Genomic DNA, 15,563 nt, shown 5'->3' on the forward strand with positions numbered 1-15,563 from the left:
ACAAATAAAATTAAACATGGTAACAAAATTCTGTCTTTTTTACTGAATTAAATATTATGTTCTGTGGCTAGGGGGTCATTAGACATGCATGTGATATGCTGAAGGGCCTCAGACACAAAAGGTTTGGAAAACCCTGTCCTACATCCATATCAAGATTGAAAAATTACGTAATCCAAAAATCAAGAAGTCTACAAAACTATACCACATACTGACTTCATTTTCCCCTTTGTTATTCAAGACTATTTTCTATTCACTAGTGTACCTTATTGTACTATACAATGAAAACAAAGAAAAATGTACAAAAATTAAATATATAAAATACTGTCTAGTTCATCCAACAATATCATTCACGGTTTGAGAAAGTCCCATCAGTTTCAAATTAGTACAGATATAGATGGTTATCTAAATTCTCTCTAAATCTTATCAACAGTTACAGAACATAGAATTAGCAAATGGATTTCCAACATTTGTTTCCAATATGATGCCACGTTTATTTTCTACATTTATAAATACAAATTCTTCAGAAAAAGTAGAATTTCTCACAGCAGATTCATCCAAACCAGGAAGGCGTTTAATACACATATTTATCATACAGCTAGAACATTCCTACCATTAACGCAAAAGACATTTGGCTAGAATTTGTTTAAAACATATTAAAACTAGAGATGGGTTCTCAATACATGGACACCTGGATATTCAAGAGATAGCAATAATGATGTTACTGTTCACCACGGGTGTCAAAACTTGTCTACTGTAAATGCAGTGTCCGTGCAAGAAATATCTGTGCAGGTGGGCACAAGTCACTTCCCCTCAGTCAGATTGTACTTTCTCACGTTGCTGAATCAGGGCTCCATGCCTACCAGTGATAGGAATCTGGTTACCTGTTCTGATCTACAAATAATGGTTGAAACATTCAGCTGTATAGGCTGTAGCATAAGGATTGACACATTAATTTGTTAGAGTGTGTTTGTGTACATAAGTACCAACTTTTTGCTTGAACATAGCCCATTTTCTTTAGATTAAGTTTATAAAAGCATGAGGTTTTGCTACAGAAGCTTTATAGTAGTGGCATATTTTTCAGAATTAATCTGCTCCATAATTGTTCATAGAAGAGCTCAGAATGTTAAGGCCCTGGAATAATAAATGCCATTTATTTTTTACTTCACTGCTTATGGCAACCTTTAAAGTAGTTATTTATTTTCCTGGTACACGGCGATTACAAGGCATGTCTTTTGCCAATTTTATACAAACGTCGTGTTGAACACATTTGATTATGTTATGTCCTTGTATGAAACAATATACAGGGTCTCCTTATAAACCCAGATGACGATGATGCTTGTTGTTTAAAGGGGCCTAACATATAAACCCAGACTGAGCGCACGGTGCTTGTACTCGCGCAAAAGAAGGTGCCACAGCCCAACTTATGTCCTTACATCGCACATGGCCACCCTGCTTTAAGTGTATAAAATCTTACCTTATAAAAGATGCTTGAAGTGTCATCCTTCATAATGAGGGACTTCATAAACACCATTGGGATTTTCTGCACACCAATAGCGACAGTTATGACTGTTCACACGACCATTATGATGAAACCAGGTCTCATCTAAAAAAAACACCAGCTGTGTGTCGAATAAACAATCATTCAATGATGCAAGATACCACTCATGATATCTCACTTGTGTGGCTGGGCCCGTGTAAACCTGTACGGTTTGATGTGTAACAGCTTTGTAGCTGTGTTTGCAAAAGAAAACGAAACCCCTACTTGTGCTAATTTTGTGAGTGATTTATTCGATGACTGTTCAAGATTCTCATCAATGTCATCTAGCTTGTCCTCTGTTAAAACAGTTCGTGTGTTTACATGTTTTATATTGAGCACTGAGCCAGTAGTTTCAAATTTATTTACAATTATGTGAATTTGTGCTCATGAAGGTGGCACTTCATCAGGAAATAACTGAACAAATGCCCCGTGTCCCCATCGAGCCGACTCGTACTTAAAAAACTTTTACACGTAGAAACGCCGCTGGACGGTCTGGGTTTAAAAGAGAGACCCTGTATACATATATCTAGAGGCATGATTTTTTCGCATTAACGATATTTTGAAGCGATTTTGCGATATCTTTACGAATCACATGTTTGTGGTTAAGAAAATATGGATATTATGTTCGCGAATTAAAGCGATAAGTTCATTTTAAATCATTTCGCGATAAGCGCGATATTACAGCGAAATCTGCAGTGAATAACGAACTTGATATTTTGTTCCAAGATTATGTATGAAAAGAAAAGGAAAAGCGAAGGAAGATGCATCAACAGGAAAGAAATATGTTATCATTAATATTCTGGAAAATCTCTTTAAGACATGGCATTTAAGAAAAGGGGTTGGCTCCAGGCTTCTTGCCAAACGAAATGTTTGGAATGTTGTTCTTGTGGTGGCTGGTAATCCCACCCCTGCCTGTCTCCTCACAGCATTGCGCAATCCTGGAATCCCTAATGATGTCTACAAGCAACACAATCGACTGGTGTATTTCGGCTTCGTGGTCAGGTAAAATTAAGAAAGTGATCACAGACAGTAGCGAAGATGGGTCTCTCGACAAGTGCTACGGTGCACAGCAGAGCTAAACAGTTTGCGAGTGAAGGTTTATACGTTTCGGAAAGCAATATTTTAATGTATAAATTTTGTAATGTTCGTATCGAGTGGGAGAAAAAACATACTGTCTGAAAACATTGTTTTAAAAATAAGGAACATCAGAACGTAAATTTAGCATCCAACAGTGAAACGGCAGGCAACAATAGAACTCTCATTAGATATGCAAAAGAAAGATAAGAGTGAAAAAATAGAATTTATTCACGAGATAACAGCGATGCTACTCAAAGCCAACATCCCGCTGTAGAAGGTAGACGACCCTGCAGTCCGGAAATGGCTTCAAAAGTATGTACCAGGTATGTACAGTCTATCAATTAAACCTCCACAATCAATGATCAGTGATAGTAATTAAACCTTTAATGATTAATTTTAGAATTTCATTAAAGCGAAATTAAAGCGATACGGCAATATCTATTTCGCAAAATAACGCAAAAATTATTATCCTTCTCGCAAAATCGTTCAAAAATTAATGCGAAAAAATCATGCCTCTACTATGATATGGAACACTGCAGTTATAAACATGTAATGTACACCCCTCCAGGATTGCACAATATGATAACATCCTGGGCTAGCACTCATTTCCACATTTTTATGTTCCTATTTGGTATGAACGTACAGCCCCAGCATTTGCTTGAAGTGAAAATGGGAAACCAAAGAAAACTATCTTCCGGGGTGCTGACAGTGGAGTTCAAACCCACAGTCTCCTAAAAGCAAGCTCCATAATGTTTTACACAATGGAAAAAAAAGGAAAAAGGAAATTAAATATAAAAAACACTGTGTACCACTCATCTGTATGACATTCAATAACATAACTTTAGTATTGAGAAGGTTCACCAGTTTTAAACTGCTGTGTATTTAGAAGACTATCTAAATTCTCTCTAAATCCTATCAACAATTACAGAATATAATAATTAGAATTACCTGATGGATTTCCAACATCTGTTTCCAACATGATGCTTTCTTTACTTTCATCCATTATAGATACTAAATCTTCAGAAACAGTAGAATTTCTTGCAGAAGTTTCATCCAAATTTCTGTTAGGCAACACATCTGTAAATTAAAAAGAAGTAAACCAGAGAAGTATTTAATACAGTCATTTGTCTTACTGTTGGCACATTCCTATCATCGCACTGGCTAAACACACTACCAGATTTGGGTTAAATAGACAGAGGTATAGGTATCTAACAATACTGTTCATGAAATCAACACTTCCTTAATACATAAATTTTAAATTATTATTGCCATCTGGTCACAAATAGCACATTCCAAGTGATAACAAGGAACACAGGTTTCATTCATAAGCTTTTAAATAGCAAGTAGCAATACAGTGGCTGTGTTTCTAAACCAGATCACTGACCCTACAATGAAAATGGCCTCTGTTCCTTGTACTTTTGCAGATGGTCTGGTAAAACACAAGCTGGTGACAAGACATTGGGTGTATTTGTGAGTCAGACTTTAAATATTAATAGTAAAAGCAGCCTCTGGTTTTTTTTTTTTTTTTTTGCTTTACGTCGCACCGACACAGATATGTCTTATGGCGACGACGGGATAGGAAAGGTCTATGAAGTGGAAGGAAGCGGCCGTGGCCTTAATTAAGGTACAGCCCCGGCATTTGCCTGGTGTGAAAATGGGAAACCACGGAAAACCATCTTCAGGGCTGCCGACAGTGCCTCTGTTTTTTATATTTCTGCAAAGGTCTAGCGCCATTACAAAATTACCTCTATTTTTTGAGCGTAACCAATAACAAAAAGAGAATTTTAGTAAACATATCATAAGATCTATTACACTATCAAATCACACGCATCAACAATACTGCATGTTAGTGTCTGTGGTTCAAAATCTGATTTTGATTTAAAATACTATTCTCAAGGCAGCTGTTATTTTGAAGTGACAGAAGACAGTTTGTTCCGTGGTCTACCTTCTCTTAATAACATAAGTGAATTTAAGAATTATTTTCAATTCGATATTGTGATAACTATGCCCGATGCTGCATTTGTAAAAAAAAAAAGTTTTTCAAGAGGTGGAAAATCTTGGAACATTAGCAACCTCATAAAACAGCTTTTACTGAACATCCAAAAACAGCAAAAGTAACAAGATAAGAAGTAGCAGAGGAAGAGACTGCACTTGTTCACTTGGTTTTGAAGTCCTTGTTCTTATCACCACCACCACCACCATGCTACCTCAATACAAATCAACCTACTCCTACAACTTTTCAGGAAAGTAAATCCAAATTTAAAGCAAAGGATAACTGATCATAGTCAATTAGGGGGGAAAATTGCATAGATGATAGGCAGATACAACCAGACATTATGCATTATGGATCTCCATGAGTTGATTGAGCACCACAGACCTATATATCATTCCTTCTCATAAACACATATCAAATTGCATATCCTAGAACAGTATAACGATTCTCATTTACATTTTGTTTTATGTCACACAAGCACAGATCGGTCTTACAGTGATCATGGATAGGAAAGTGCTACGACTAGGAAGGAACCAACCGTGGCCTTAATTAAGGTACAGCCTCCAGCATTTTCCTGGTGTGAAAATGTGATAACATGGAAAATTATCTCCAAATGTATGAAGGAGATAGGTAACATGAAGTTAACATAGCTGTTACAACAGTTTTATCAATATCAAGAGGAACCGATGATTACCAAAATATTATTGTTCAGTAGGGACCAGAACTATAAACCTCAGCATCAGTCTTCAAGCTGAGTACTCAACAACAAACCCACATTTGAAGTATGTCGCACAGATGAAATTATGTTAAGTACCTTCTACTATTTTTTTTTCTAGTGATTTTTTTTTTTCCTGCAATCTTCTGCAATTTGCTTTACGCCGCACTGACAAGTAGGTCTTATTTCAAATTTCTATAGAACACTTTCCTGCCTTGTCAATACTTGACATATTTTATTATACTTAATTGCCGTACATGTTTCGAGAGCTAACTACTCTCTTCTTCAGCGGTGCCAAAACATCTATTAATCTTTGGACTTGATACATTGGTACAAATATACTTACCAACAGAACAATTATATATAAATCTGGAAATTAAAATATTTAGGTGTGTTTCAACTTTTACTTACTTACTTACTTACTATGTCCTTTATTACAGACTTTAAAATTGAAATTTTCAAATCATAAATGAATAAAATCTATTAAATTAGTCACTATAAGCTAAAATTTTAAATCTGCTCTGCTCTTGGAACTTACGTCCTTATTTACAACTAAAAAAATAAATACAATGTTTCTTTGCGTGTAAATTTACCTTTACTTTGTCATTTAGTAAAACACTTTAAAATAGAATAATTTTCAATTCATAAAATAAATAACACCTATTAAGTTAGTCACTATGTTGAACTTAAAATATGTTCTGCTCTCTTCTTGAAAATTTCTCTTTTCCTTAAGTCCTAGAAAAGAAAAACATTATATTTAAATTTCTAATCTGTAATTCCATTACCTTATTTATTCCAATAATTGTCACTTAACTTACTGCTAAATTACTGAGACTTCTCACATAAAGCGGAATTTCCCCCTCTTAATCCCGTCCGACCATGCTAGCCATTTTAACCATCCAATTCCTTTAAAATAAACAACCAACAAACCAACTGCCACTGCCACCAACTGCCACAAGAGCTCTTGGACCATCTGATAGCATGCCATGTCGCTGCGAAGCATGTGCAGCCGTTAGGGGTAACCATACACCCTGTTAACAGCATTTTTTTTTTGTGGAAGACGCAGCCAAGTTTTGTTAGTTGTTGTCAAAGGTGTACCTTAGCTATCAGAACCTTTCTTGACACTGGTTTTTTGGACAAGTTATGTGGCATATGGTGTGTGAGTCAGCTTCCATTTGTTCAGCAATCCGTCTGACATTCCTATCAGGCGGTATGGACTAGTTTCGTGATTATGCTTAACTTTAGCACCTTCAAATAGAACCATTTTGAGCTGGGATCAAAAACAACATGTTGGGCTCAGAAGACCAGCACTCTACCCTCTCAACTTCTTGCCCAGCAGCTGTGTTTGTAGAAGAATACCTAAATTCTCTCTCAACCTCATCAACAATAACAGAATATAAGAATTAAAATTACCTGAATGATTTCCACCATTAGTTCCCAACATGACGACATGTTTACCTTCCTCACTTATGCACATTACATCTTCAGAAACAGTTGAATTTGCTGCAGGAGATTCATCCAAAATTCTATCAGGTGAGACATCTGTAAATTAAAGAAGCAAACCAGATCAGTATTTAATACAGCCATTTGTCATAATGCAGGCACATTGCTATTATCACACTGACTATGCACTCGGATATATTTGGTTTAAATAGGTAAAAACTCACGCGATACTGACATCTAACTATACCACTATTCATGAGCTCGATACTTTGTTGATGTATATGATAAGTTTTTATTAATAATGCCAACTGATCACAAGTAGCACATTTTAAAGTGATCATAAGTTTCCAAAGAACAAGTGTCTAGAAATCGGGTGCACTTCTAAGTCAGAGTGGCGAACTCATACCCAGGTGCCAACCTTTGAAGTGGGTTATCAGTAATCCCACTTAACTCACGCACCGGCCCCCTCCCCGTCAAAATGTTTACGAGTCAAATCCAAAGCACCTTGTTTGCCCTTTCCTACAGCAATCTAATCTAAAGTACATCATATTACACAATAAAATTTGCTCATTACCTGTTAGTTCAGCGATAAAAAATTCTTTGTAGCTTGTTTCGCACCCAGCAGCTGCTTTTCAGTGTACGTTTTCTTGAAACATACCTCCCCCTGAGATGACATTTTCGTCTTCAGAACCATAAGCGGTTTCAGTGTACATGTACTTAATGTAGGCCTGAATTATGTCTGATTTTCGCTAACAACACTGAAAACTCTTTCTGTGGGAGAGTTAATGTGAGGTACACTTAGTACTGCAAAAACAACAATACTTAAGGTTTTATACTTAATTTGTCCACTTTCATATTTAAACTCTGCAATGTTGCCCCAGTTCATATCATTGTTAGGTCCAGGTACAATATATTCAGGCAAAGCATCACACTGGTAAACTGCGAATTCCTCTTATATTTGTCATGTTCACTTTCCTTGACCAAACGTGGGAATCTTCGAACAAAATATTCAAAAGATGAATAGGAAAACTTCATACTGAGAGAGATGTCTACAACTTTGGCATGATGAAATTCATCAAGGGGAAATTTCCTGATAATGTAACTGCAAGCTGCCATATAAAACTCTCTTACAGAATTATAAAACATCTCTTCATCACAGTCATTATCTTTCAAGTATGCCCTGGCTTTTGCTGCAATTCCCAAGTCCTCATTGGCTTTCTAGTATTTCCTCCCCTTCAATTCAGTACTCAAAAGGGAGGTAGATCGTGACCGAATAGAACATGGCTGAAGAAATATGACCAATAGGTCAGTTAAAATACCAGTAAGTTTCCTCCTAAGATGATGTATGGCTGGAGCATCTTGTTGTAGAAATAAATTCACTGAGTTAAAGAGAGGAAGTGTACTCTGAAGAATGTAGCAAAGCAGTTTTGTATGTGGGTCCTGTATGAAAGATTTTACAGTTTCAAACTGCTTGGTGCTGTCATTTTTATGGTGGGTCTCACAACAAAACATGAGTGTCAAAGCTTCCCACTACTCAAGAACTCTATTAATAGACTGAAGAAGCGAGAGCCCACGGGTATTGACATGTTTCAAAATTTTGTGACCCTCTGTGCCACAAACAGCCTGATATACTTTCAACGTGCCTTTTAGAACTCTTATCAAGATAGTAATATAACTGAACCAAAAAGTTCTCTACAATGAGTGGTAATTGGGCTGCTGCTTTTTGTGCACAGTTGTGTATGAGATGACATGAACAACCCGAGACAAACAGAAGAATGCCTGACCTTCACAAATTTGGCAACACTTTTGTCTGTCCCTATCATTGTGTATGCACTGTCAGATGATAAAGAAATGCAATTTTCCATGGAATGGCTAAAGAAGACAATTCACTATTAATAATACAGAAAATTCCCTCACCTGTATTGACAGTACTCTCGAACAAATGACAGTAGAAGAGTTGATGTTTGGCCTCTCTGAGCATTAAAGAAAGAGAACTATAGGATAAAGTTTAACTGCATTTGATTCCGTACTACCAGCAGTAGCCAACGAAAAAGGCGTTATTTGCAAAAGTTCACTTATTTCCTTTTTTGCCTCAGATGCCGTGTATTGAACTAAAGCAGAGGTTTTAGTTCTCGCACAACAATATTTCTGAAATATTTTTGAGTCAGGAAACATTGATCTAAATGAATTTCCAGCATGGTCTGAAGCTGATAACGGAATATTATGCTCCAAAACAAATGATGTGAACAGCAATTTGGCACTTGTCACCGCAGCTCCATTACTTTTTATGAAGAACGGTGAAACAGACTGGTTTCGTATTTTTGATTCACCGTATGTGTGATGTTTCATTGATTCTATGTGTCTTCTGCAATCATCTCGTCCACCGTGAGCCACAGAGAAATCACATGAACACACACTGCAGAACACGTGGTTTTCACTAACACGTGAAGCAAGTAGGCATGGGCATTCCTTTGTTCAACTGTCTCGATATTTCTGTAACACTGCTGTCTTCTTAGAAGAAGATGCAATTTGACAATTGCTCTGCTTCATTTTACAAAACCAATCACTTCTTTTCGAATCAACAACTAGGATAATTAGAATTGAAACGCGCTAAACATACCAGTCGTTCTGTGCACACAACAGAGAGAGAGCTGAATGCGCGCACTGGAGAACAGCAGAGCAAGGAGTAAAGCCTATTTCATGGCCGACTTGATGCGTCATTCTAGGTAAGAGAGCAGTGTGTACCTATACAGCTTGCTGTGATACTCAATGCTCGTGGGAAACAAAAGGAAGTGACAACCAAATAACTGCCAAATATGTTTAGCTGCCAACATACAAACATTGAAACGAGGAGGGTTGACCAGTAATGCTCTAGGGGACTGAACATTTTTTTATTCTTTCCTTGTTTTCGTAGAAATTAATTTATATCGTATCATCGCCATAAGACCTGTCTGTCGGTGCGACATAAAGCCACTGGTAAAAAAAATATATATATATCGTGACAATGTTGATTTTCCGTAATAATTTTCCCTTTGACAGTAATGCCGTAATCACAAAGTGAAATCCGTAATCATTACGCACAATCCATAATAGTTGGCATAAATAGATGGTGGTAAAATAGCAGGTATCAATATACTGTAGAGTAATTTATTTAATGTGAAATGAACTGTGACAGCATATAACAAAAATGGAAATAAATTTGGAAAAGCAGATTTCGGTAACTCTAATGTAACAATGACTCCATACCCAAAAGGCCCTGCCTGATTTTAGCTTCCGAACTTGACTGATATAGTGCCATGGAACTTCTTATAACAACCAGTCAATGAAGAAGTGAATGAAGGGAAGTTACAAAAATGCAGATACAAAGGATGAAATTAAGTGGAGGCTATAAAACAAATTTTTTTATTGAAGAGCTCCAAAATTGTTGAATTTGTAAATCTTTATATCAATGTTCTTTTTTAAAACAAAACTACAATTGCCTTTTATTTATTTTTGTCTATTAATAACAACAATAATAATAATAATAATACTCAATAACTCTTCACTATTGATTCTAAGAGACTCCAGAATGTTAAAACAAGTCCTGATGAATTTGTTGATGTGCAACAAAATCTACTGATACGAGACTGTCCACCAAATTCAGATTTTATAATTCCCTCACTTTTCCGTGTTTTCTAGACACAAAAACAATTTTTTTCTGTGACACCCGACTAAACATAAAATTAGAAACGAAGTTTCCAACTATGACAGTATTATTGACATATATTTTGAAAACATAGCATCCAAAAAATAAATGTGCAATTAATGTGCATATTAAATTTCAAAACAAAGTTGAATTCAGTCTAATTAAAATCACTAAGATTTTTTAAATTGATTACCATTACTACTTTAGTGAGGATATATCTTCATCTATAAGAGCTACCAAAGACTGTCGAGCATCTGCCATCACCCTTCTCCTCTTTTCTTGGCAAAAATCCAGCTCTCGTTACACACCGTTTCTAACATTCTAAGACAGTAGAAATTAAAGAAATGTTACTTGGAATGAGTGTCGGATGAGAGATCTGTTCATTGTGATATCTAGGGACCCACCATCCCACCCCAAGATGTAAATTTACTATTATTACTATAGCCCTGGCTACCCAATTTTCAACACATTCACACACGCGTGGAACAACTGTAGTTTGTTTCATCAGGAACTAAGCCCACAGGTTGGAGCCGTGAAGCCTGGACGTACTTGGGAAAAGACCATTGGTCTGTACTAGTTAAAGTAAGGCCTGGACAAGACCAGTCTGGATTGGTTAGGGTAGGGACTGGACAAGACAAGTCATATGGGGGCGTAAGCCCTCATGTTACAGCGACAAAAGCAGCCTTAGGCTTCAAGTTTCCTGTGAAAACACCATTAGTCTGGAATTTTTAGGGTAGGGCTTGGACAAGACCATTGGTCTTTTATCAATCCTATCTCCCTCGATACCCAACTTTCAACATATACTGTACACGTATGCGCGGAACGACTGTCATTTGTTTACTTCTGGGTTTGTAGTGGAATCTAATTATCAAGACTGACGGCAATGACGCCACGTGCCGCTTTACGTTGGCCAATAGAAATGCAGGTAGCTACTGCAGTAATCTAAAATGGCATGTAATGCTCCTCATTAGATTATAAAAGTGAATGTATTTCTATCGGCGAGATAGTGGGTTCCTTGACAACACGAACACATCTCTCCTGTGTAGTGTTGGCTACTGAGTATATGATTCGAAACAGTGGATTGATTCATTCAAGTGTCCGAGTGAATCGATTCACAGGAACGGCAAGCTCATGGCACACGATTCAGTTGACTCGCAGCAAGCAGTGCTGAGTGGCTCACTCATGGATCAGCGAGACAACATACACACGGTTCACTACCGGCACAATGGACATTGGCAGGAGAGCCGAACTTCCACTGCAGCGAGACATAAAGAACCATGATACACTGAAAGAATCGTATGCCATGACGGACTCTCGCTCTCAGCTCATTTGAAAATAATACCCATTTACATTCACTGTCCTCTTCTTCCAGGGAGGTTTAAGTAATATATGGATTTATTTGCAGTGTTAAAAAGGTAGTTAAAACATAATTCCAAAGTAACTAGCCAGTAAATAGGTAGGCTATTAGTTTAATCTATTTATTAGTTTAATGAATCAGTATTATAATTTAGCTGACATTCGACAATTAATTCAGCTCAACTCTCTAGCCTACCTCCCGACCATAAGTCATGCTCGTGACCACTCGAAACTGTCTGTTGGATATTGGGAAGAACTGCTCAGTATTTTCTCCATTCGTATGTCATTACAGACTATGAATCTCATTGTTGAATCCGTACTGACGGTTGAACTTCTTACAAAACTGTACAAAACTATTTTAATCCTCTTAGTCAATACTATGTATTTTTATGACCAATTAAGACGAAAGTTCACACATAAATAGACTTGTTTCGACCTGGCACTGGATCATCCTCAGTAAGACATGTATGATGCATTAAAAATATAGGAAACACACAAAATGAAATGTTAGTTAAAAAGATTTTTAAAAGCACGATGAAAGTTAAAAAAAATTGTGAAATGTTGATCATAAAACAGTCTTGAAGCATTATTGAAGTTGAACTGTCTGATTTTAGTCCGTAAAATGGATAATACAAATCGAATTAATGTTGAAAAGTGGTGACTAACAAGAACAGACGCAAGAAGTGTTGCTGCAAGGAAGTGGAGTGGGGAAATGGGGCAGAGCTTGCAGGAGAATGGGAGTTTGCGGAATAATGGGGGATGGTGACTGAAACAAAGTGTAATAATTGTGAGTTCTTATACTCCTGTTTTTTTACTACAAATGAATGGAACAAAAGTTTCCCATATTATGTTCTTTTTTTCATTTATCTCATTTGAGGGCTGGGTTCTTATATTGATCCATACTGATGTAAAAATTCTCTAAAATGGTGAGTGGTGGACCTTTTTGTTCACGTAGAATTTTTAGATCTTGATCTAATGCAGTATAATTGTGATCGTAGTCTTTGTAATGGTTACTCATGGCAGAGAAACGATTATATTTTAAAGCGTTGCAATGTTCTGTATATCTTATGAGGAAGTTCCTACTAGTTAGTATGACGTAACTTGACCCGCCTCCCTGACATTCCAGTTTATATATGCCAGAATTTGTGTATTGATTGCTAGTATTTACTGCGTGAGAGTTAAATAATATTCTTTCATTAGTGTTGCTGGATTTGAAAGCAATTTTTATGTTCTAATTTTTTAGAACGTGTATATTATTATTATTGCTAAATGTGAATGTGGCATATTTATCTTTAGCTCTTTCGTTAGGGCTTGTTAATATGTTTATTGATTAGCTTATTTATAAATTTTGTGATGAATCCGTTGTTCAAAGCTATTTCGCAGATAGTCTTCGATTCCTTTTTTCAAATTTTTCTTTGAGAGCGGGGTTTTTAAAGCTCTTTCTAACATGCTATTGTAGGAAGCTTTTTTGTGAGCTTCAGGAAGTATTGAATTTTGTTCAATGGTGTTAGCAGTGTAAGTTGGTTTCCGGTAAATGTTAAATGCCAGATGATTGTTCTTACGACGTGATAGTGTTATGTCAAAATAACTAAGCGCGTTATTGTTCACCATTTCCATAGTGAATTTAATATTCTGTTCTAAACTGTTGAGTAGTTCTAAAATTTCATTTTTTTCGTTAACGCTGCTATCTATGATGGCTAGCACATAGTCGACGTAACGTATCCAGTATCTTATAGCTTTGATCTTATCTATGATGTTTGTGTGTTCTAAGAGGTCTACATATATGTTAGCCAAAATACTCTAAGACAGTGCTCCCATAGGGTAGATTTTATTCTCAAAAATGAAATAATTATTACTTAACAGATAATTCTACTAGGCCAATGAACTCATCTATTTCACCAATGCTTAATTTACTGAATTTGGTTAAATTATTCCATATCAAGTTTATAGTGGTTTTAACGGGGATATTGGTATACATATTGATGACATCAATGAAAGAATCTTGTGGAGTTCTGGTACCTTTATATGTTTTATTCTTTCACAAAGTTCTGCAAGTTCTTTATCGTAGTGTTCGCTTGGTAGTGATAATGTGTAATAAGGAAATCTTGAATAAATTGAGATAATTTGTACATTGGGCTACCCCTAAAATTGATAATAGGTCGTATAGGGGTGTTAGCCTTATGAATTTTTGGTAACAATTTCGCTATGGGTAACGAGTTCAAGGCAATGAGTTTTTTTTCTTTTCAAATTCATTGAAAAGGAAAGAACTATTACTGACTATTGATTTTAATTATTTTTGCAGGTTATTTAAGGGATCCTTCTTGATTACTTCAAATTTGTTTTTCGCAAAAAAAAAAGAATGCGTTTTATTAATATAATCGTTCCTCTCCATGATTACTATTGCATTTCCTTTATCAGATTGCTATTAGGTCATTAACCTTCAATTTTTCTTTGAGGTTTATAACTTTCTTATTAATGGATCGGTCTTTGTTATGATTAAATACTTGTTTATGATAAGATAAAAGTTTGTTTTACATAAAGTATTTTATCTCTTCCTGTTTATCTAAGGGTAATTTGTTGACTGCCATTTCTGTATCTACTAAAGTGGTAATTAAACTATCATGTTGGCGGAGTTGGGGACTGGAGTAATTTACCAAGTGAGATGTTCAATAAATTTCCAAATTCTTTGCAATCATTTAAGAAAAGGCTAGGAAAACAACAGATAGGAAATCTGCCACCTGGGCGACTGCCCTAAATGCAGATCAATGTTGACTGATTGATTGACTGAATGATTGATTGACTTATATGAAAAACACTAATCGCTGAAGAAAATGCAAAAGATTGCGAACCGTATGTAATACCAAGCACGCCAAGTGAGGTAGCTTAACCACTTGGTGATGTAGATAACACAGTTGTCAGCCTTTGAGATCGCACTCAACGGATATAGATCGATATGAATGGCAGCTTGTGATTGGCTGGATCATGACCTAACACGTACAAACATTACCTCACGAACTCAAAATCTCTAAACCAACAAACAACTTTCATCTTACTGTGTGATGTCACTTTATTTCAAATCTTGTTCCATATTCACAAAATTATGCATACATATTACATGCTACTAGTCATGTCTCAAAACTTCTGAACCCTTCATATAAGAGATAGGTTAGTAACTCAACATGGCGCAGCCCAAACGGTGTCAGGATGCACAACACATTGACACAAGCTTTACCTACATTAGCGCATACAATATTATTATTATTATTATTATTATTATTATTATATATAATTCGCTGGGGCCATTAAGGACCACGTTAAGTCTTGTTGCATTACACACTGAACTTGGCATTCTTTAGAGCCCAAATTTCCCTCATTCTTTGTGAGTGGGCCTGCTTACGCTCCTCCGTCCAAGGGGCACCGTGTCTTCTCTTCGGTTGCTCATCTCAGTTTAGCCCGTTCGTCAATATTTTCTTGCGGAATAGATCTCTGTTAAGAGCGTCTTCAGCTGAGATATGTAGCATTTGCAGGTCCTCTTTGGTATTTCTAAACCAGGGAATTGTGGTTTAGGGGTTTGAATAAAAAAAGTGAAAGATTTCTTTAGTTAACTTTCTTCCGTCCATTCTTTTCAGATGACCGTAAAATCGTGCCTGTCTTTTTCTGATCGTGTCGGTAATTTTCTCTATTTTGCTGTAGACTTCTTCGTTGGATCTCTTTTGATGGATTGCATTTCTGTACTTTGATCCCAAGATTCCTCTCA

The 15,563-nt window shown here is 36.2% G+C and overlaps 2 protein-coding genes across 2 annotated transcripts in view; both read right to left on the minus strand.

The window, feature by feature from the left end:
• LOC136863112 (uncharacterized) overlaps positions 1-3,642 on the minus strand; it is a 414,667-nt gene extending 411,025 nt beyond the window's left edge. Inside the window, exon 1 of the mRNA XM_068225861.1 lies at positions 3,563-3,642. Within this exon, the coding sequence (XP_068081962.1) occupies positions 3,563-3,617 (55 nt within the window). The 5' untranslated portion in view covers positions 3,618-3,642. The remainder of the gene's footprint in view (positions 1-3,562) is intronic.
• Positions 3,643-6,463: 2,821 nt separating this feature from the next.
• The window catches only part of LOC137498485 (uncharacterized), a 139,935-nt gene continuing 130,835 nt past the window's right edge, over positions 6,464-15,563 (minus strand). The window contains exons 5-6 of the mRNA XM_068226038.1: positions 6,736-6,864; positions 6,464-6,570 (exon numbers count right to left, since the gene is read on the minus strand). Of these exons, the coding sequence (XP_068082139.1) occupies positions 6,464-6,570; positions 6,736-6,864 (236 nt within the window). The remainder of the gene's footprint in view (positions 6,571-6,735; positions 6,865-15,563) is intronic.

Source organism: Anabrus simplex, chromosome 2, assembly GCF_040414725.1.
Source record: "Anabrus simplex isolate iqAnaSimp1 chromosome 2, ASM4041472v1, whole genome shotgun sequence".
Taxonomy (NCBI): domain Eukaryota; kingdom Metazoa; phylum Arthropoda; class Insecta; order Orthoptera; family Tettigoniidae; genus Anabrus; species Anabrus simplex.